Source organism: Halictus rubicundus, chromosome 5, assembly GCF_050948215.1.
Source record: "Halictus rubicundus isolate RS-2024b chromosome 5, iyHalRubi1_principal, whole genome shotgun sequence".
Classification (NCBI taxonomy): Eukaryota; Metazoa; Arthropoda; class Insecta; order Hymenoptera; family Halictidae; genus Halictus; species Halictus rubicundus.
The window spans coordinates 1100076-1123550 of NC_135153.1; the positions used below are offsets into that span (position 1 = coordinate 1100076).

The 23475-nt window shown below is 42.0% G+C and overlaps 1 protein-coding gene and 1 long non-coding RNA gene across 6 annotated transcripts in view; both read left to right on the forward strand.

Annotated features, from left to right (window-relative positions):
* The first annotated feature begins 11709 nt into the window (after positions 1-11709).
* Positions 11710-23475, forward strand: part of Gro (TLE family member transcriptional corepressor groucho) — a 170306-nt gene continuing 158540 nt past the window's right edge. For 3 of the 5 annotated variants that reach the window (XM_076787618.1, XM_076787622.1, XM_076787623.1), the window contains exons 1-2: positions 11710-12196; positions 23214-23420. In XM_076787618.1, coding sequence (XP_076643733.1) covers positions 23385-23420 — 36 coding nt within the window. In that variant the 5' untranslated portion in view covers positions 11710-12196; positions 23214-23384. The remainder of the gene's footprint in view (positions 12197-23213; positions 23421-23475) is intronic. The other 2 variants (XM_076787620.1, XM_076787619.1) reach the window with 2 other exon arrangements.
* On the forward strand, positions 14627-15634 carry LOC143354616 (uncharacterized). The gene is made up of 2 exons (XR_013082348.1): positions 14627-15091; positions 15163-15634. It is a non-coding gene; the product is annotated as an uncharacterized LOC143354616 (long non-coding RNA).

The following is a 23475-nucleotide window of genomic DNA, read 5'->3' on the forward strand; positions in this document are numbered from 1 at the left end:
AGTAAATTGTTAAACACGTATTCGAAAGTTTCAAAAGAATCGCGTTATTGCTTTTTTTTTCAATTCGCACAGAGATTTACGAAAAGATGTGTTCAATAATTCTGGAACGATTTCACAATGATTTTATTTAAATGATGTGTCAATTTAGGTTCGTGGTAACAACGCTTTTCTTCCTTGTATGAATCATTGTTCCCCGTTAACTCTTTCTTTGTCGCAATCCCGGTCTTTTTGGAGACACTTTGGAGAAGGTGTCAAGTTCGCGTGCTTAGTACAGTATTATTTCGGTAACTGTCGCAGAGGTCTCTACCGTAACTGTCCAAATTTTGTCCCCACCACTGGAAGATTCCACTTGTACATTTTCGACTAATCTTTTTACGTAAAATCATCCGGTTGTACCACCAGTTCATCTTGTAGATATTTTTTTCTCTTAAACCCTTTTATTTGTCGCAATTTGTTACACCTAACGACGCATTAGTGTAACGATGGCGGTGCACAAACTGCCTCCACTTTCGCAAAACATGTCGCCGTAATAACGAAAAAGAAACGCATCTAAATATAACAATTATGTTTCAGGTATGGGCGGAGTGATATTTCTGGCACGTAATTACCATACGGATTTCGAAGGAGCCATTGTCGTACCGCGTGGAGATACATACAGTGCTGCGAAGGTTCGAAGCGCTCGAGATAAGACCGCCCTATCCCATTAACCAGTTCCTTTTTTTATCTTTGACGAGACGTAACTCAGGAACTAGTCGTTCCGTCGGAAGAATGATTATCCGGACGGTTCGCGTGTTTTACAGGTTTTCAGGGGGTTCGTGTTCACCGGGGTGGTGCAACTTAGATATATAGTCGTTTTACGAGCGCGGTAGTAGATGATTCCGCCGAGGTATACTTCAAGAATGGGTAGCGCTCTTTACGGAAGCGACTTAACTCGCGTCACGCCGGCGAGCCTTCCAGTAAATACGGGGAGTTTTATATTTAAAACATCTTAAAGACACGCTTCGAACGTTCTGCCCCCTCGCATCAAGGTGACATTGTGCGTCGCCTTGTTCTCTTTGATACGTTTCCGCCACGGACCCGGCCGCGGTTCAGAAGAAAGAATTATCGATTTTCCCCGGCGGGCTCGTCGTCGTGTCATCGAGTCCCATTGGTAACACCGTATTTGCTCCAATTATGAGGGGAATAATTGAGGAGTCGAAGACGACCGACCGTCACTGGTTCGTTATTAGTCACGCGATAAGAAACCGAGCAATTTCGCGTGCGTACGCAGAAGTCGTTTCAAACGCTCCCGGTATTTTCCCTGTCGCGTGATTTACGAGGAAATTATGTAGATGCGCGGCGAACGATAGTTCGTCCCGCGGAAGAAACCAGCCTTTCGCATACCCGTTTTAAATAAACGATTAATCACGGTACCGGGGCAATTACAACGAAGGTGTAACAAAGCGAGAGCACGCTGAAAGAGAGAAAGTGAGAGAGAAAAAGAGAGGGAGGGAGAGACAGAAACGAAGAAAGGGATCCCGTAATTCTGTTCAGCCACGGCGTCGAAATGAAATCGTTAAGGGTGAATTTCTTATGATTTCGTGTGACACACGACTTCCGTTTCGTCTACCGGCTGGCCGCAGGAAATTGTACGAATATATCAGCTAAAGGTTTCCAATTGCATTTATGGTCTCTCGACGTCTCGTTTCGTCCTTTCACCCTCCTCGACCACCTCCTCCTCCTCCTCCTCCTCCCCCTCCTTCCGCCACCGTGCTTCTTGTGTGTAGAACGACAAATAGCATTTCGTTTCTGTGCACGAGTCGTTTCTTTGCAACCTCATTGCACGGCGCGCCCGTGTGGGTGACCACCGGGGCTACGTAAATATGGTTATACGACGTTGTACGTTGATAATGAACGCGCGCGTGTTCGTGCAAAAGTGTAGTGGGCTGCGGCTTGTGGTAAGGGCTCGGAAGAGGGATCGAGAACCGAAGCACAATGCCACGGTAGAGGGAAAGAGAGAGGGAGGGAGCTCGGGAGAAAATGAGAGGAAGAGTGAGAGAGAGCGGGGGGGGGTGAGAAAGACAAAGGGACAAAGATAGATGGAGGTAGAGAGAGAGAGAGAGAGAGAGAGAGAGAGAGAGAGAGAGAGAGTGAGAGAGAGAGAGAAAGAGAGAGAGAGAGAGAAACAGAGACACCGAATACGTACATTTGCGTTTACTCGGTGCACAGCACGCGTAACACACTCCTGCATATTTTCTGCGACGACGACACTGACAGTCGAATAGGAATAAGTAAATGAGCGTACATCGTGTTGACTTCGTGCGTGGTTTGTTCAGCAAGACCCGGAGGAAACCGGCGGGACTAGCGTGTTGAACACCGCGCAAATTCGTCATTTCTGACAAGGACATTGAATAATATAAAAGCTCCTCCTGCAGCCCTTACAATTCCGACTGTAATTCATCGGTTCGATGACCGCAGAAGTGTTGCCGATTCGATAAGAAATTATCGACTACAAACAACGGGGCCAGACGCAAGACTTGTCTCCCCACTCTAACTTCTACCTTCCTTCTCCTTCTACCGCGCTATTCCCCTATTTTCCAGCTGCGAGCATCCCCACGGTCCAGCTACTGCCGGTCACGTGAGGCGATGCGCGCGACGCAGCGATGCTTGTGGCCGGAATCATGCGGTAAATGACAGATTTTACAATCTTTTGGCAATTCTCGTTGCCATAAATTAGAACTCATTTTATTCGTAATGTGGAACGTTTGCAATTTGTACAACCTCAAACTTGCACTCATGTCACTTGTGTCATGTCTGTCATTCCCCTGTTCTTGTTCCAACGCATGCGACACGGTGCAGGCCCCACTCAACTTCCGTTGCGTCTGCGTCTGCGTCGTAACTAACCCGGACTGGCAGAGAGAGGGCAACTTTTTCCCTTCAATTCGTGCCCTCTCCCCTCATCTGGCCAGACTGGGATCAGAGCTACCAGACTAAGACTTATCCCCCCACTCTACCTTTTCATTGTACGATGCTATTCCCCCACTCCGGTCACGTGACTAATCCGGCACTGGCAGAGAGAGGGCAACATTATTCCCCTCAATTTGAGTCAATTCTCCTGATCTGACGACTCTGAACGGGCCGAATGTTATATTTTCAACATACTGCTGTTTTTATTCGGAATATATTAAAATGTGTAAAATAACCATCATTTCTTTGCGCGGTGCATTTATCTATTCTTTTTTATATTTTGTAATAAATTGTGATTTCATATTTCGTCAATATTCACGGTTTGAAGAAAAGAAGCTATAAATTATTCTACAATCATTTTGTCCAGTCAGATTATGAAATTTTTACCATTATGTGTCGTCGACCTATTTCGTTTACGTCGTCTTCCCCGTTCGATCCTGTGCGCACGATCCTCAGACAACCCCTTCCTCTTTTCGAGGGTTCCTCCAGCTCTTCCCATGACACCGTAGCACCTCTCTTTCTTCCGCGACGTACCACACTTGTCCTTGTTCTTCAGCTTCATCTTCGGGGTCCATGTCATCTGTATTCGTTCTTTCTTTGTCACTGATCTCGGGCTCGCTTGGTTCGATTTCAATTGTGTCGTGGATACTCTCCTCTTCATCGAGCACTTTCTTTATATTCATGAGGAAACGCGGGCTTGTTCATGGACCAAGCCCAGGATTCATAATTGTTAGCTTCGTTTTTGGTAGATGTACGCGGCACGCCTTCGATTGCAGGTCACAACGAGAATTCCCTCTTCAAATTCTCCTTTGTTTCCTTTTATTTTTACGGAAACTTTAGACCCGTTCAGTTGCGTATGTCGTTCGTTCATAACAAAAGTGACATGAGTCAAAAAAAGGAAATTTTACAGGAAAACCATTTGAAAATTACCTGAAATTGCCAAATTTTTTACTCTTTCTAACCAACTTAGAAATGTAAAATAATTTGTTGTTGTTTTAGGTACTGGGTTAATTGTCATGTACATTCGTTATAAAGTACACCACAATTTGTATATTTGTTATCACAATTTTTTTTTAAATGTATTCTAAGTTATGTCACTTTTCTTATGAATGTGCCGCTTATTATGAAAGCGGTCTAAGTAACAATTCTAAATAAATTTCACTTATTTTATGTAATGTTGATTGATTTTTCTATACAGTGAATTCTCGATATATGTCGCCAAGGTCTGGATGATAAACGTCGCGGAATTATCCCCACTGCCGCGTATACCCTCTGAGGAGCCGCGAAGCTCGAGAGGCCTTGGACGATAAACGACGCTGGCAAGACGCGTGTTGTTGACATATATCGAGAATTCACTGTAGTATGGAAATTTTTTTGAATGTTCATAAATTGTGTTATAATTGAAGTGTCATCACCGTTCACAATTATGCCCCCATGTATTTCAAGGTCATTGAAATCGGTGAGGATCCCCCTATTCCGAGTGATGACTTTATCGACCACTGTAAAGTTGCAAAAAGCTCATCGGGCGAACGGTTAGGATGTTTTAGAACGGGGCCATGGTAGCGAAGCGATCAAGCGACGCGGGGGCTAAATAAAGATCGTTTATCGATTTTAATTCGATAAAAGTTCGAGGGGTCCCAAAGTTATGGCGAAAGACGTCGTATAAAAGGAAAATCGCAGTGACGGCCGAACATTTTTTCCTTAATCCATTCTTTCGGACTGCTTGGACGGATTTCTGTTCGAAACCGGCCGGCCCTGTTCCAACATGGTACTAGAATGAAATCCTTCGGTACAACGGAGGGTGCGCCCCGTACTTTACAAACTAGTTTTATGATATCCCACCGACACCTACCATGCTAATCCGCCCACAGACTTTTCTTCGGTTGTTTACTCGCCTCCGAGCCCCCCGTCGCCGTCCCTCCCCTCCCCCTCCCCCCATTGGGTTTATAACTTCTATCCGAGGTATATAACATAATTTTCCTTCTTGGAGCACGGGCCGCGAATCGATACAATAATAAACGCGGCGGATTCCAAAGGGCGAAGTAACAGCTATTTCGCTCGGCGTTTAATCACGCGATATTTCATTTATCCGCTACGTATTACCGACGCTAAATGTTTTACGCTTATTGCGTTCTTGAAATTGATGTGTCAATAAACGGAATAATGCCCGGCAACAGAGGCGCGCTAAATGCATTTCCATATTGTCATTGATGCGTTACCATTACGCCCGGCGCACGCTAACAAAAATGTGTTACATCGCTTTGAATCTCTTCTCCCACCCCGATCGACCCCGGCTCGCCAGCCCTCTCGACCCTACCTTGCCATCGTGTGTTACGTTAATTCGGATAATTCGCGTGATTGTACATTTTGCCTTGCAATTTGTTTTGCGTTTTCCATCGGACCGGACAATGCACGGGCGGATTGAAATTTCGGGAAACGGCGGCGTCGCGCGGATGGACACTACGGTTTCGAGCATCCACAGCGTTGGCAGGCGTTTAACCGAATTGCAGATTCGGCCGACACGACCGGGTGGTGTTTCTACGCCAGGCCTGGGCCACTTCTTCCCCGCCGTCGCTTTAAGACCCCACTACCACTGTGTCGATTTCCCCACTACTGACCACTTCGTGTTAGCCTACCGTGCTTCTGTATAGGTTTCTAGCAAACCGGATTATTGGGAGCTGAAAAGAAGTCACTTGCAAATAAGCAGTGTCGCCGGACCGGGGAAATTGAGGGGAATGCAGTTACCCTCTCTCTGTCATTACCAGATTTGTCACGTGACGTTGTGACTTGTGCGCGACAGAGACGACACGCGTCAAGTGACTGGGCCGTACAGTGGTCCGGATCGAAGAATTTTGGGACATTTGTTGACATTTTTTGTTTAATTTGTTATTGTTTATTAGTTATTTTTATTTTGTATGTAGTTGTTGAATCAGTTGCTTTCCTTATTAAAACCATTGTATAATAATTAGAAATTCAAATATTATAGTTTTCTTATATATAATGTAATTATGTTATTAGAATTTTTGATCAAATGTATATAAAAAAACTAGTAACATCGGATAATCAGCTCCTCGATACCAAATAATTTTGGCCTGATTTGTTTTTTCCTATCACCAATATCAACCAAGTTATTCAGGTGGCCGGTTTTAAGTGCCTTACCCTGTATAAGTTATTAAGTAAAGTATCTAACTAAACTAATCTAACTAAAGTATCTAATATTAATATATTATTTAATTGATAAAATAAGAAGTATACTAATTAATTTTACCATTTTGTTGTTGAAGAAGTACGTACAAGCGGCTTTTGTTTTCTTTATTTTTTTAATAATTCTTCAGCCTCTGGACTTAATTGTTTGATTTTCTTTTTGTAAGATCTTACTCTCCTGGATGAAATATGTGGGTCCGATGTTAATAACAATTTGTGAAATGTATCTTCATTTGTAGCGTTTCTAGAAATTTTCCGAGTATTTTTGGTCCCTATTTTTTAAAAATCTTTATGTCTTGTTTCTTGAGCCTCTTCAGATAATTGGCCAATCGGAAGTAATGCGTGCTGTATTATCTACTTTCCATAAATTAATAATTTATGAATGGAGGCTGGCATATAATAATACCACCCGTAGTGGTCAATAATATATTTTGCTGTGCTTTGTGCGTATTGTTCAAATTTATCCGTGTCTATTTCATAAGGCAAGGAAATTGTTTGAAGTATTAGACATTTTTTTATTAATACAACATTAACTCCTGTTATTTCTGACGAAAGCTCCGGGTTGGAAAATATCGTTTTGCCGTATTTCCGTCATTTGATGAACCCCAGCCTTGTTTGACAAAGTCAACTAATAAACCCATTTACTCTTTGAACTGTGTCTGAATGTGTTCTTTCGTATATACAGGGTGTCCCACGTAACAGTTTTCACGATTTTTTAAGTACTTGCGATAATCTGAAAAAAATATTTTCAACAAAAGTTCATCAGTTTTTGATTGGCTATATATTGCAATAAAAAGTTCGAAAAACATTTTTTTATAGTATTGTCAAGGTCACCTTCATTTTTTAAAATGACACTTTGTATTTTTGAGTTAACAGTATTATAGCCCGTGTCAAGACGAATTCAACGACCTAGTATACCATGACCTTGGGATGACCTGGAAGGCGAAGAAATGAAAATTTCAACAAAACATGACAGTCTGCTTGAATGGGCGATAATAACTTGTGTTTATTATTAAGACTCGAAATTACATTCAATTCAGAAACCTTGACTAAATGAACGCAAACCGTATTGTTGTAGGTGCGAAAGAACTGTTAACTCAAAAATACAAAGTGCCATTAAAAAAAATGAAGGTGACCTTGACAATACTATAAAAAAAATGTTTTTCGAACTTTTTTATTGCAATATATAGCCAATCGAAAACTGATCAACTTTTGTTCAAAATATTTTTTGTCAGATTATCGCAAGTACTTAAAAAATCATGAAAACTGTTACGTGGCACACCCTGTATATACGGCGCGGAATTAAAATCAAGCAATGACGAATATACACGTCGAACGCAGGCCAAATGCGGCTATTATAAAAGCCAAAGCCCTTGTAAAGCCAAATGAGAAAGAATTACATTTTTATTCGATAAGAAATTAACAATTCATTAACGTTAACCGCACCGCAATAGAGTTTTGGATTGACGTGTATACACGTCAAACGCGCTTAACTGGTTAAAGGAAGTTGTACCGAAAGCATTCCTCTTTGTTAGAGCCGGGGATGTTTTGGCAAAAAAAAGAGGTCTATAGACGTTTACAAATCAATACAAATTGATTATTTTTCAATTTCGAAAAGTCGACTTTTTGGTCAAATGTCCCAAAATTCCTCGATCGGGACCACTGTGGACCATGGCGGAAGCGTGGGGGTCCTCGCCGCCGGTGAATGGGGGATAGGCGTCGCAGAGTGGGGGACAAGTCTTAATCCGTCGACACTGCTTGTAAGCATTGCGGGAAGGGCACGCCCCGAAGAGACTTGGGACTACGAAAGCATCGATGGTGGGGAGAGACGCGCCGAGCGGGAGACCCCCCTTGTCCCTGTGTCGTCACAAGTGACTTCTTTTCAGCTTCCAATAATACCTGCCACACTACATTGGAGCTGAGTAGGGGGTCTCAGGTGTGGGAAGAGGACTCGCATGTGGGACTCGACCCACCAGTCGCCAGGGCCTGTTCTACATACGGAAATAAGTGGAAAAGCAGAAATACCATTTATTTGTCTGACGCCTCGTTTTCGAGAAAATCGAGTTTGGAAATTCCGCGAGTACGCGTGCTGTCAGATAGGCACAGGCTGACGTGTCTGTTCATGACCTGCCGGTTCTACTTCCTGCGAACAAGGATGGGCTTCAATGCCTTGAAATTCCGACAAGTACTGCTGGGAGACGTCTCGCTGTCTGGTTCAACGCTGCATAATAAAAAATGGGGTGTTCCACTTAAAAAAAAACCATGTTTCGAAACGCGCGTGTTTTCGGTAGAAATATTAAAACGCGCCACTTTCCGCCAGCAGATTGAAACTTAATGTGCCGGCTCTTCGCAAAGGCCGCCACGCACGATCCGTCTTTTCCTACCTTTTGCATGCACAGTCATAAGTTGCAATGCAAAACGGAGCGTGTACGCGGTGAAATTGTCCGATGTGGAGTGTGCGTTCCGCCAATTGTGAACGCAATCACCACGATGTTGATTCTCCTGTGCATTCTCCGATTCCTCGCTGAGCAAAACAGATCGTGTAGACTGGCTTCAAGCAATCATGTCAGATTTGAGATTATGGTCGCAAGATTTCCTGCGGGAATTTATACATTATATTAAAATGTACTTCCTTGAAAGGCATGATTCCTCAGATCAATTGAAGCAACTTTTTCCTTTGCGAAAATCCTCTCCGCGTCTTCGTTAAGGAGTTATTAACGAAAAACACGGACCAATCAGAGCGCGGCTACAGCGGACGAGTTTCGCCCGCTGAGCGTAGCGTTGGCATTGGTCGAGCCGGAATCCTACCGTTGTAGCTGCGCACTGATTGGTCCATGTTTTTTGTTAATAACTCCTTAACGAGGCCGCGGAGAAGATTTTCGCAAAGGAAGAAGTTGCTTCAAATGACTTCAGGAATTACAGCTTGTACATTCAGGAACGTGAGAAAAAAATTTCATTAATTTCGGACAAAATGTCGACTTTTGGCCAGCTTTACACTGCGCACTGCGAGGCAACGTTCGGCACTTGGTTCCGGTACACATACTCCTACTCTGGCGCCTCATTGCCGAACGGGTGCGAGAGAGAAGATCGATCAGACGGTCCTCGTCGGCGATTCATCATAGGAAAGACGCAGACGAGAGAGGATCGCGTGGTGTACGCGGCTCGGATAAAGGGTCGGAGAGGGCGAGACGCTCGGGTTGAAACGGAGGGCTGAACGAGAACGAGAGAGGGCGGGAGAGGAAGAAAGAGAGAGAGAGATCGAGCACGAGAGACATCATGCATCGCAGAAAGTGGGCGCGAGCGAAACAACGATAGCGATGATGCGGTGCACCTGTAAGACAAAGTCAAACGGTTCGGGTACGAAACGAATAAGAGAGACAAGCGACGGGAAGAGGCAGAAGATCAAGAAATGCTGCGGTCCAACAGAGACCGGACGATACGACGTGTCTGCCGCGAGAAGAAGAGAACTAACTGTGGAAGAGGAGGATGTCAGTGGCGAGCGTGAGCGACGACCGAATGCAGGGGTGTCGATAAAGATTTTGTTTAACCCTTTAGAGGCTACGGCTCTTCAGACACAGAAAAGGAGTTCTTTGTTCGGCGTTGTTCTGGGATTGATTTAAGAAATCCAGTTTTTGGATGTTTCTCGAAAATGTTTGTCCGGACGAATGCAACCCAACCCGTTAGAAGGTACAATTCCTGAGACAAAAAGAAGGCCTTCTTAGTTAAGCATTGTTAAGTGGGGAATTTAAAACGTAGAATTTTTGGACGTTTTTCAAAAATATTTGCCTGGGTGAATGTAGACTAACCCTTTAGGGGTTGCAGTTCCCGAGAGAGGGAAAGGGATTTTTTTTTTGTTCAGTTCTATTGATAAGGGATTGGTTTAAGACAACGATTTTTTCAACGTTCTTCAAAAATATTTCAATACCAAACAGTATGTTTAAATTTTGCGGTATATTTCGCGTTTTCACATTTCTACTTTTACAACGAAAAAATTCGTAAAAAGATTTACAGCGATTTCTCTGTATATGTCGCCAAGGCTTGGATGATAAACGTCTCAGAACTATCCCCTCTACCGCGGGGTATATCTCGTGAGGGGCCGCAAAGCTCGAGAGCCCTCGGACACCGAAGAGTGTAAACATAACACGGCTCAGGTATGTCTCCTGAAGTATACACGACGCTGGCAAGACCCGTGTTATTGATACATACCGAAAACTCACTGTATTTGAAAGAGAATAACAATGTTTAAGGGAGCAGAAAAACAGGCACATTAATTGCACACTAACTGGAATACTATTGTGTTCAAATCATTTTTGAAGGCACACTGACTGGGACAAAAACAGTTTTTTCAATTTCAATTACATTATCGGTGAAATATTAATATTTCTCTCTTGGAAAATATACAGTCAAACCTGTTTTTGTGCGGTAGATAGGGACCGTATAAAAGAAACGGCTCAAAAAAAAAAAAATTCAGAAACTTCATAAATGGCTATAAAAAATAATTTTTTACAACATCAATACAAAAAATCAGACAAAAGAAATCGCTTAGAAAAGGACCGCACAAAAACAGGTTTGACTGTATTCTAATAGAAACAATATAAATTCTGAACAGATCGAATTAAAATCAAATAATTTGTTGCTTCGTTCATGAATCAACAAGTTACCTTAAAGGCGCAGTAATTGGTACTCTGTGTGTTAACTAATTCCTTGTGGGGGTTAGTTAGACTGCGTAACAGGGTCCGCTAGTCACGGGCCCCGTTTGTTCGTCAACAAGGGGTTGAAAAACGAACGAACTCCTCCATGGGCGTGGGGGAGGGGGTATTCTGGCCGGGATATGCAGTCGGCGTTGTTTTCATTTCTCCGCGCAACTAGAAAGAAACTCCGTGACCAGACTTCATTAAAAAGTTGGGGCCAAAGCGCGGGACATCGGCAGCGCGCGCGGGCGCGGGCGCGGGCGCGGGCGCGGCGCGGCGCGGCGTTGGCAAGTTAAATAGCCATTAAAATTTCCGATAGGAAACCGCGCGCCGCCGGTTCGCCCGCGAGTTTCTCGGCCCGAAAGACGAATCCGTCGATCGATAGACAAGTATCTTTTGCCGGGGCGAAGGAACTTGTAACTTCATAAACATTACGAAATTAGCGATCATTGGTTTCCCCGTGATATAAGGAAACAACGAATCGCCCCTGTCGGTCGACGCCCTTGACTCGACGAATTGAAGAACGAGCCGAAGAAGGACGGAGCTGCAAAGCCGGAGAAAGACGGCGAAGAGAGAGAGTCGGAGCGAGGAAGGAGACAGATCGAGAGAGAGAGAGAGAGAGAGAGAGAGAGAGAGAGAGAGAGGGCCGGTGGTGAAAGGGAGAAAGAGAGAGAGAAGAGAGAGAAGAGAGAGAGAGCGAGAGAGAGAGAGGGAGAAGCAGAGAGAGAAGCAGAGAACCCGGTCCCTGTGTACATTCGTGTCCTCTTATTGGTGTGTCGGTGTGTCGTCGTCGCGGCGGATGGTGTTAGTAGCCGCTCATTGGTGTTCGCCGCGGCGGCAAGCGGCGTTCACACGTTTCCCGTCATCCACTTCGGTACCCGGCTCGCAGTAGAGCGTCGTTCGTCGTACGCTGCGGTTCGTGACGTTTCGCGATCCGTCTCTCCGATCACTTTCCGTACCGTTCGATATGTATGTATGTGTGTGACCGTGCACGCGTTTCGCCGTTGCTTCTTGCACATCCAGACCACCAAAAATCGTCACGGCAAAGTGTTTCGTTTCGTTTCGTTGCTCGTTCCGTTTCCGTTTCGTTTTCCGTTTTGTTCACTGGTGAAACAAGTGCGGGAGGAAGAAGAAGTAGAAGAAGAAGAAGAAGAAGAAGAAGATCGGTTTGTGTTTCGCGGAGTTCCCTTTTGTTCCAACACCCACTGCCCCCTCACCCCACGCCCCCCACCACCCCACCACCCCCACACCCCCGACGTCCCCACCCCTCACACCACCGATTCCTCGAGTGCCAAACGTGGATTAAAAGACGTATTCTCACGGAAAACGCGACCCCGGCAGCGACCGGACCTCAGGTATCATTTGTGTTTCTTGTTTTCTTTCTTTTTTTTTGGGTTCTACGTATCCCCCCTACCACACACACACACACACACACACACACACACACACACACACACACACACCCACCCCACCCCACCCCACCCCACCCCACCACCATCCTTGCTCGTTGACAACTCGGGCAAAATTGCTGTTTCGCGCGCCGCCGACGCAACCGATTATCGCCGAGTACTCGCTGTTTTCACGCGTCTCACTATGCCGTGCACCGGCTCGCAGTCGATTGTATAACTAATTCTCGCTCGGCACCGCGACGACGACGGCCAAACAGCGACCATGCAGATTCGCCAGCGGAATTCTTCGCTAATCAGTCGCCGCGATTTCCGCGCGTACATCGTGCCCGCGGAACTCACGGTGAAAACCGGAAACGAGTTTGCATAGTTTAAAACCACCCCCTCCCCTCCCCTCCCCCGCCATCACCACGGATTTAAAGCACCCCGCAGAATTTAGTCACGATTGAAACGAGGTGCGAGGAGCGACGAGCGACAATTGGAGTGATACGTCGACACGATTCGACACCCTCCGAAGAAAGTTGAGTTCATTTTGCACACCCCTTTTGTGTTTCGGAGTTGCAACGCGCAGCGTGACACTTTGTGACTTATTAAACCGTTTCGCGGTCGATCGGGTAACGTGTGAAGATTGTAACAGCGAGGAAACGTTTGTTGATCCTAGAGACATCCGCGAAGAGGATTAAATTTATTGTTAATATATAAGATTTAAATATATAATATTTAGCTCTGTTAAAATTATTGAACAAATTAGCTATATCTTAATATATCCCCCCTTTAACAAACTATTAAAATTAACTGTATCTTAATATAGCCCCGTTAACGTTAACCCCGTTCCGCCAAATTACTGGTTTCACATTTTTTATTTCATTGAAGTTGCAAAGATTCTTCCGTCAGAAATTATTCAAAATATTTCTTCACTCAGCCACACGTTGTAAAAATTGATAGAAATTTAAACAAAATTCAGTCTTGCAATTTTTATAAAACAACGTACACATTTTTTACGGTTAGTGTTAATATTAAAATTGATATTCTGTCTCGCATTTGAAAATCAAAGTTTCGACCCAACGGAAAAATTCGTAGTGTGTTGTTCAGTCAACAAAGTTTTGATTTCGTTGACCTTTCTGAATTACACAACCAGGATAATATTTGTGTTGAAAGCAGTCGGTTTGGGGTTCGTTTCGGGAATCGACAACAGTCAACACCGATTCGCAATCGACGACTACACGTGTATTCCGTGGAAAATTGCTTTCTCGAGCGCTCGACTTGACGAATTTATTTCAGCGCCTCTGTTTTCCGTCGAAACACACTAAGCTCTCTATCGATTGCGTCATAATAGTCGGTGTGCCCGCGGATAGGTGTGTATCGTCGATCGGCTCAATTAACGAGTGCACGTTCCGGCAGATCTTTAGTAGTATGCACAGGCTAATCTCACTTACCGCGGATGCACGAAATTTTCTATAATGAGTTGTAGAGCGAACGCTTCGACAAAAAAACGGATCCTCTAACTTCGGGGAGTAATGCAATTTGGGCAAGCGTGTCGAATTGGCGCCTAATGAAAAGAAGCGCTGCCATCGCTTCGGTTACGGAAAGCCTATCAACAGGGGCAATCGTAGTAAGAGGGGTTCGAGCCTTTTTGTCGAGGCTGTTCAAAATGATTGAAGAAAGACAACGGGAGTAGAGGGGATAAATGCAATTATTCGAGCTCGAAAATTATGGGAAGGAAATTAGCGAATAATTTATTTTCAGAATTGTTTAGAATTTTGTCAGTCTTGTTCCTTTGTCATTTTAGGTGTTTTATTTAAAATGTTCTTCAAAAGACAGTTCGTCGATTGGTACTAAGTGCAAACAATATTTTTTACTGATTATATTGAAACTAGAAAAATTAATATTATGAAATGCTAGGTGTACAAATAAATTCATGTTTGTCATCAGTTGGAACTTTATTTCGACTTGAAATTTTTAAACCACCGTATTAAGGATTAATTATCAGATTGTGGATTTCATGCATTTACGACAAACATGAGCAGGCCCTATTTAAAAGTAGTAGGAAGATTCAAACAATTGAAAAATACCGATTATTCCTAACTTATCTTGTGATGTAGAAAATTTGTATTTTGCATAAAGATATTTGCAGTTTAGTAATTATTTATAAATTGACGAAGATTATTTTGGAATACCAATAGGTTATTCCTCACTTATTGAAGTTATTATTTGTTCCAATTTACGTAGACAATTTGTATTTTGCATAAAGATATTTGCAGTGTAGTCATTATATATAAATGGATGAAGATTATCTTGGAATACCGATAGATTATTCCTAACTTATCGAAGTTATTATTTGTTCCAATTGACCTAGAAAATTTGTATTTTGCATAAAGATGCTCGCAGTGTATTAATTATTTATAAATTGACGAAGATTATTTTGCAATACCGATGGATTATTCCTAACTTCTCAACGTTATTATTTGCGTCAATTGATGTAGAAAATTTCCATTTTGCATAAAGATATTCTGTTAATTACTTATAAAGCGGAGATTATTTTTCGAAGTAGAATGTACCCTAATTGTATGTAAACGATCAAACATGGCCACGAGTTGATTCGTACGCCTAATATTTAAGTGAAGTCTATGGTCAAAATAAGTGTGTCAATGATCGAAGAAGCGTTGCGCCGCGAATACAAATTTCGGAGTGGACAAAAGAACAGCATGCAAACGCGATAAGGTGTTCGAACAATGGGCAGTTGTCACATTTTCTGCATCGAACGTCAACGGAACGTGCTCTCTCGTCGCGTGGGAACCGTGTCATTAATTATCTCCGGCGTCCACACGCGCTATCGCATGGGTGGTAACGGTTGTTTTCGTTAACTTACCGGCGACAGTGTATCTTGTAACAGTAACCTTGATAATTGCTTTCAGTTCGTTTCGCTCGTTGCCAACTCGAGTGGCCGATAATTATAGAAACACCGGCGGATTTCGTACAGCCTTTTCACGACGCACCGGAAGTTACGTTCGCTTATAGACATTACCAGCCGCGTTCAACGCCGCGATTGGCTTATAATTGGTCTGATTAACGCCGGTAACAAGATCACCTCTGACCGGAAAGCAGCTTCGCGTGCGGGAACGTCGAACTTATTACGACGAGATTTCAAAACGCTCTTCAAAATGGGAGCCTCTTTCATTAACCCTCCGAAGCCTGGGTCTATTTTGACCCAGCACGTCAAAATCGACATTTCTCAATTTTTGGCGATTAAATTAAATTGACAGCTGTTGCATTTGAAACAGGATTTTGAAGAATACGGTTCCAAGAATTGATAAATATGGCAGTGAATTGTTATAAACATCATCGATTATGTAGTTATAAGTCCGCTATCCGAGAGTTACCATTCGACGTATGGTATGGTGGCTCCAAATGTTTTATTTTCGATTATACAGAGTGATCGGTTATCTGGTGGTCCCAATGAAAAGGGGCGGGGGGGGGGGGTCTGTTAATAAAAATAAATAAAAAATATGGAATAACATTTTTCCATACGAAGCTTACGAGGAAATTTAGCCTTCTTTACTAGAACTGTCGCTCGGCAGACCCGACGACACGACAGTTACGGAAACATTACTCTATTAGAATAAGTAGAATCAGTAGGCCATAAACAGACATGTCAGACGATTCCTACAGCACGCGTGCTCGCAGAGTTCTCAAATTCGATTTTCTCGAAAGCAAAGATTTGTATGAAAAAGATTTGTTTTATCTAGAATCACCACCAGATACCGACCGCCCTGTATAACCGGAAAAATGAATTTTTAATTTCTCGATTTCTGGTTTATTGAATAAATTGCTTTGATTCTGCATGGGCGGTGAAACGTGTCAATTAATTTTCTATCTCTCGGCAATAGACACGGTTTCGTATGAAATTCAACAGTCTAGCGGTCGTAAGCGAACGTGAAAGAAGTGTTCGACGAGGTTCGCTGTTTAACAGTTTATTAAGCGATGCGAATGGCGGCACAGCTGCGAGGTAAATTATTTACCGGAGAGGGACACACGGGGCGGTAGCGGGAATGGGGGCTCGGTACGAGTCGAGAGTAATCGCGAATCAGCGTACACGGCTCATTAAATCATCGAGACAATCGACACGTTTTACTCGCCACTTTCTTCGTCGTGGTTGGCTTCTTGGAACGTGCACGGTGTGTTTCTTTTTCTCCTACGGCGTTCCATTTCCGTCATGCGACGAACCCACTTATTGTTCGCATGCCCGCGCGTGTGTGTTGCTGAACAAAGTAATGAAACCGCGCGAGAAATAAATAATTTAACATCAGACTCACCGGACTCAAAACGACGAGATATTGTCAATTTACGAATATTGAGATTGTAGATAGCCACGAGGAATTATTTAACAAATTTATTTCCTTGGGTATATATTATTTGAAAATGGCTAAAAATTTGAATGGGTTCTTGTTATTTTTATAAAGTAATGTAAAATAGTCACTTTTTGGGCTCCGTAAACCATTAAGGGAGGGGCTTTCAGTGGAGAATCAACTACTTTTTGAGAGAAAATTTCAACATTACGTGGATTTATTTAATTCTTTATGCTGAAGTGAACAGTGAAATGTCTAAAATGTTGAAGTGTAAAATTAGTTTTATATTTAAATTTTTCCGGTGTGAACAAATTTTTTTCTTTTGAATTATCAAATTGTCTATCTGTGTAATGTTACTCGCGTACGTTGTAAATCATTTTTGGTGGACTTATAAAGTTTTTTATTATGATTGTACGTCTAAAATTCGACAAAAAAGTTTTATAGTAAATTATTTAGCAAATTAGTATATATAATTACATATAATTATAGTGAACTAGTTTAAATTATGGATTTATCTTTACCTATGTCTTTCGAATCCAATGACAAAATGCAACCGCTCATTTTTGCCATAAGTGCATAAAATCTTCGGTCTAATAATCTAATTAAATTTAATATTTAACATGTAACCCTTATAGAAATGGTAAACAGGAACTTAGTGGGATAGTAAAATTACATCTAAATCCACAAATAGTTATATTGTTAATAGTAATTGGTTGGCTAAAGTATGTAATGGCAATCGATGTATGCAGTATGACCGATGTGTACAGTGCAGTGTAATGAATGTTGTAATGCATGTTTGGTGTAAAATTCGAAATATCGTTATCGCCATTGCTTTATTGTTTATTCCTTCGTCTTACATCTCATTGATTGCCCCGTATTAATGTTTATTAAGCTATCGCATTTAAATATAATTACGTGTATATATTTAAAAGTGTATATATATAAATTTCAGTGGGGCTGCATCGAAGGGTTAAAATTGTTAAAAGAAGAAGCAAATATTTATCCGGTATCTTGCAATCGACGTTGAATACTTTTATTTTGCATAAAGATCCGCTGTCTAGTTATGACGTTCAATCAGAGTAGTCATTTTTAAATTATTAGTGGCTTTGTGGCCTACTCTGATTATAGGGGTAGAACGTTGTGTCGCCAGGTGTGTCAACTTTGGGGGTTAATCGATGCCGAGCCTAACCGCAGTCCTCTCTACGTAAAATTATGTGTCCATTTTCAGGGGAATAATCGTATCTTCATAGAAAAGCCTTTGCACTGTGATGCAACATAGCTGATAATATAAAATTATTTATTTATTACTGTATTACTTGTTATTACTTCAAAACACATCTCCACGCATGCATCAGGTGTAAAGGTCATTCTGAGCACGTGTTAGAAAATATTGCTTCTTATCGTATTTGTGCAATGAAAAAAGATAAAATTCGTTGACAATTCATGAATCCCCGAACTTATGGCAGCCATTTTGGGCCACGGCGTATTTCTTTTCTAGTCGGTTCCCCGCTCTACTTCCCCCTCTACCGCGATAGACTTACCTCTACCTCTACCTCTTCCGCCTCTATCGTGCACGTGTCACGATGTCACGTGACTAAGAGAGAGAGAGGGGGGGTAGCTGCATTCCCCTCATCTGGCGGCTCTGACCGGTCGGATACGACTGATTGTTTATTGCTGGCGTTTCGCGTTGATCTTGTCCATAGGAATAACGGCGAGCGCATTCTATTGTTAGCTAGGCTTAGGATGACTCCGATGAAAACGTGCTTGCAGAGACGCCGGTGAAATTCGATTGTGAGAAGGGCGCACGCTGCAACCGTAACGGCAAAAAGAACAATTTACCCGGGCACTGCAACACGTGACTCGCTGGTACGGTTTAACTATTGAAAGCGGCGCGGCGCAGCGGTTGTGTTTGTTCGACTTTCGCATAAATCAATGGCGATCTCGATATAAACCGCTTCATAACTATCTCGCGATATAGAGGGATACGCGAACCGGTGTTTCTGTTATTATCGTGCGGCGATCGCTGTTTTCTCCTGAATGTTAATTAACTGAATAAACTGCCGGTGTTTATCGTGCGGCACACGCTCTCTCTCTCTGCGCACCGATAATATGAAGTCGTAAACGGGCCACTGTCGTCATCCCCGTCGATGAACCGTAATTTCGTTAGTCACGGGCCGGCGTGCGGCGAATCCTTTAACCAGGGGTGGGGAGACGAGGGGGAGGGGAGAACAGTTCCAGTCTGCCTCGGTACTTGACCGTGTCGCGATACCGATCGCGAAAGAAATCACCGGAGATCGCGTGGTCGAGGATCTCGACGGCGATTACGCGAGATTCGTGATAACTTCCTTCGTGACTCGCTCCCGCCACGTCCGCTAGCCCGACCCCCTAGTACCACCCTAACAGGATGTATAGGTGTCTTTGAACAGCTGCCGGCGCGCATTCATGTTTATTTGCCTTCTCACGAATTTCGTCAGAAAGACGCCCTAACCCGTTGCCCGTTTCTCTGGAACACAGTGGATCCAAAAAGTATTTCAACGTCTCTCATTCCCGAGAAATTCATGATACTTAACCTCTTGTAATTTCGTAAAACACAGAAACACAATTTCGTACACATATTTTCACACGGTGCAGCAGATAAGGAACTGGAGACTCATTTTTCCGAAAAATGCTATTAATTGAAACCTCTGGGAGAACATTAAGAAATTTTTTTTTTCTTTGCAACGATACCGAGTAAATTGATGTGCTATTTTTTCACGGTTTTGTGGAAGAAAAATGGGGGCCAAGTTCGGTGTTGTACAACCTTCTTATGTAAAATTGGATGTACAACTTCACTTTAAATCTTAGTAAAACGAGTAAAATAAATCGTACGAGTTTTTAGCCTTATTTTTCGAAAAAAATTTTCAGTGTTTTTAAAGACGCTTCAATTGGGGTAGCATTATTTCTTTGGATAGAAATTATTAAAAAATGACAGATCCTTGTCATTTTTATAAAGTAAAAATTATGTAAAATAGTCAATTTTAGTGCTCCGTTAGCTTAGTGTTAATATTCAATTTTTATTTTTATATTTTTATCTCCCAATAAAGTAGTAATTACACTATCACATAAAAAATATTTGATATTCCTTATATTGGACTCGGATAGAAATGTAGTAACTTTTTTGGCATGGTTAAGTATATACTAATATAAAAAAATGGGATAAATTGTTCATATTACCGAAACATTGTTCTGCGGTAAGTCTTTCAAAACAGTAAAAATCTGTAAAAATGAGTGTACTGAAAATTGGGAAACAATGTCGAGTACCATTTTTAGCAAGAATTTGGAAAATTCAGTGGTATTAAAATCCACGTTTCTTTATTAATATTTTACAATACAACAATTTATGAATTTTAGACATCACCTTTTCAATTTTGTCCATTGCTCGACTCACTGTGCTTTGAAGATTCCATGTGGTGAACACGTAGAATAATGTCATTAATTTTCGTTAACATACATGTTTCCATAAAAATTTATCCGCAGTCATTACACGTTGCAAAGATTTCCTAGTTTAAATTATAAAAAGTATTTTCGGTAAATATATTTGGCAACGAAAGAGGATAATGTGTTGTGCCATGGTCTGATTGATATAAAATTTGGTTGGTGGACAATGCTTCGATGAATATCGTGACGAAACGAGCTACGACTCGAACGTAAAAAATCATCGCGAGCACTGTACGTATGTAGTCGGTAGATTGATTGTTGTCGTTGTAGACATCGAATTTTCGACCGTTTTGTATCCAACGCCGAAATTGATTGTCCGTAAACTCTATGAATAAATTTTTCATCTACCATGGCCTATACGTGTTACGTAGCGATACACAAATAGGCGATAAAGGCGACGCGCGTTAAAACCGCTGAAAGTTTTCATCGCTCTCGTTTATTGCAAATTGATGGAAATGACTGTTCGAATTTGTCCGAGAGTTTTTCACGCACGCCCCGCTCCATTATACGTCGCCCGTGAAATATATTATCCACGGAGAACGGATTGATAACAGAGTTACATGACTCCATTTTCATGTTACACGGAACATCATCCAGCGTTACAAAGAGACCGTAATGACACGTGCACGCCCGTACAATTGTTACGGCAACGGGGAGCTGATAGTAATAACTATACCGAACACGCGAAATTCACAATTTTTTTTCCGTATCGATTCATACGAACATAAGTCGAAAAAAATCTGAGTTCTATTACATTACGGATTAGTATTTTTTAAACTTAATTGTTTGCACTATTTTAACTGGACAAATTAACTTTATTCTGGTCTAGGATATTTCCGTTATACATACGGTCAGTCACATAATTGCTGGGACACATTTTTTTAATTTTTTGAAAAAATTGCATCTAGTTGGAGTGACGAAAAACGATAGAATTTTCCCGTAATTTTTAGTTAAGCAAGACGGAAGAAACAGAGTACAATTTATTAAATGGTAGGGACACTTGGAATTTGTCGCATAGGGTTCCTTTGGGGGCCCTATCGAATGGTGGCAAGAAAGTTGAATTTGTTTTGGGGGTATATTTGTCCTCCAGCTATATCCTTTGTAAATTTTACAATTTTTATATTTTCGAATTTTTATATTTTCGAATTTGTATATTTCCGAATTTGTATATTTTCGAATTTTTATATTTTGGAATTTGTATATTTCCGAGTTCGTATATTTTCGAATTTGTATATTTTTGAATTTGTATATTTTTGAATTTGTATATTTTCGAATTTTTATATTTTCGAATTTGTATATTTTTGAATATTTAGTTCTTGCATTATAACATCTCGTAGTATCGCAACTGAAGATTAAGATAGAATTTCACATTGTTTGATACACTTTATCGCTGCGTGTATGCGATTGATGGTTGCGCGAGTTGTTATTTGTTCGTAGCTTTACGAGAAATATCGGCGAAAGGGTGTTAACGGGCGCGAGGAGAGTGTTTATTGAAAACCGGCTTAAAAAATGCGAGACAGTTTTCGTACGTGACATTTCGTACATGCGACAGCTTTGCGTTCAGTTTGCGCAAGGGTGCGAACGCACTTTCTTCCCGCCTTCTTTTTCCCCCGTCCGCTTTTATACCCTTTCATTGTCGCGCGTTGGAAATACGCCCCGAAGATTAGGATAAATGCGCGCCGGGTACGGTTCGGGGACACGCGTTTACGCAAGTCGTAAATCGAACAATAAATCGATCGGCCGGATTCATAAAGCCGCGTCTGCACGCAACCGGATAATATAAATTATTTAAAAATCAATATGCGACGCGCCCGCTCGTGTTTCCGGCTATTTCATGCAAACTGGAAAATAAAAGCTATTGTTTTGTAAGCCTACGATACGCTCGCAGTTGTTTTCACGTTTGGAAATGCAATGCAAGACATTTCGACGGTGAAGTATGATAATTGCATGTACAACAGCTTGACGTGTGTAAGATGTCCGAACGAAATTCAGATTTAATTCACAGGAAATACGAATAACAAAAAGAAACGTGCAAAGAACATTTTATCAATCTGTTTTGAAGCGTCAAAAATCCCTTTTTATTCTTAATAATAGATATGCAGTCACTGTGAAAAGTATTCCGATACACAAAAACGAATCACTTTTTTCAAATTTGACCAAATGACATGAGCTTTTTCGAGATGCTAGAAAGATTAATTTACTAGCTCTAAAATTTAGAAGGTGCCCTTTGCGATAGAAAACACCCCCTATAAGGGTAACTTTATAAGGGTAGTTTAGCAAACCATAATACCAGATTCAAATGCTACGAATTGTAAACCCCCCAAAATGGTCCTCTTCATAATAAATACTGCACAGTTAACGTAGATATGAATTTTATTCACCCACTTGACGATTCTGGACCACCGTGCGTCGGCCCGTCAACTTTGAGAGTTCATATCTCGAGAACGGCGTACACTAAAATTACGTTCAGGTAGAGTTTCGGAAACGCCACGATGCCAGCAATAATAATATGAAATAAAAAATATGGGTTCCGATTTAAAAATTCAATGCTGACCTTTATAAGCCTTCCCTAGGTCATCTGAAGGTCGAACAAATAACAGCATAATATGTACCTTCTATCTAAAACATTTTTTCATATCATTCCTATTTTTCGAGATACTTTTCCCTGGGAATTTCAAATGGGACACCCTGTATACTGTCACTCCAAACGTCATTTATGCTTGTAACAATGTTGGAAACTTTCAGAATCACGTAGATCACGACACGTGTAGCCCGTAGCACTAATATTTCCAAACTAATGTTCATCCATACTGACTTGTATGTTCTGATTATATGTAGACAGTAGTACAGTGTTTACTCTATATATGTCCCAAATGCCTAGCCGATAAAAGTCCCAGAACTACCCCACTGCCGCGGGGTATAGAGCTTGTCTGTCCTTCCCTACGTTCGGCGTGGATCGCAGCATAGTATCTCCTGGCCAATATATGTCCCCAGCTGGACCCGTGTTTTGGACATGTATCGAGTAAGCACTGTATTCACAGTTTCAGTGGTTCCCCATTTTATCCCCAACAGTCCAACTTACCTCACGTGACCCTACGTCGGTTTTGTCGAAAGTAACGAATCGTGTCATGTTATAATTACAGCCGGCGAGAGAATCTCGATGGTGAACGGTGAGGGAAGACCGCTGGCGTTTCTCCAGGATCCTGAGAATGTCCATAGAAAGATCGGGCCAGGGAATGGATCATGAAGTGATCGTGCACAAAGGACACAGTGAACGCGTGTGATTCCTTGAGAAGTATTTAGCCACAATTAAGATGTACCCCGCGCCGGCGAGACACCCAGCCGCAGCCGTAAGTACCCAAATAACCAATAAACAACGAGGATATTCGATCCTCGTTTTTCGAC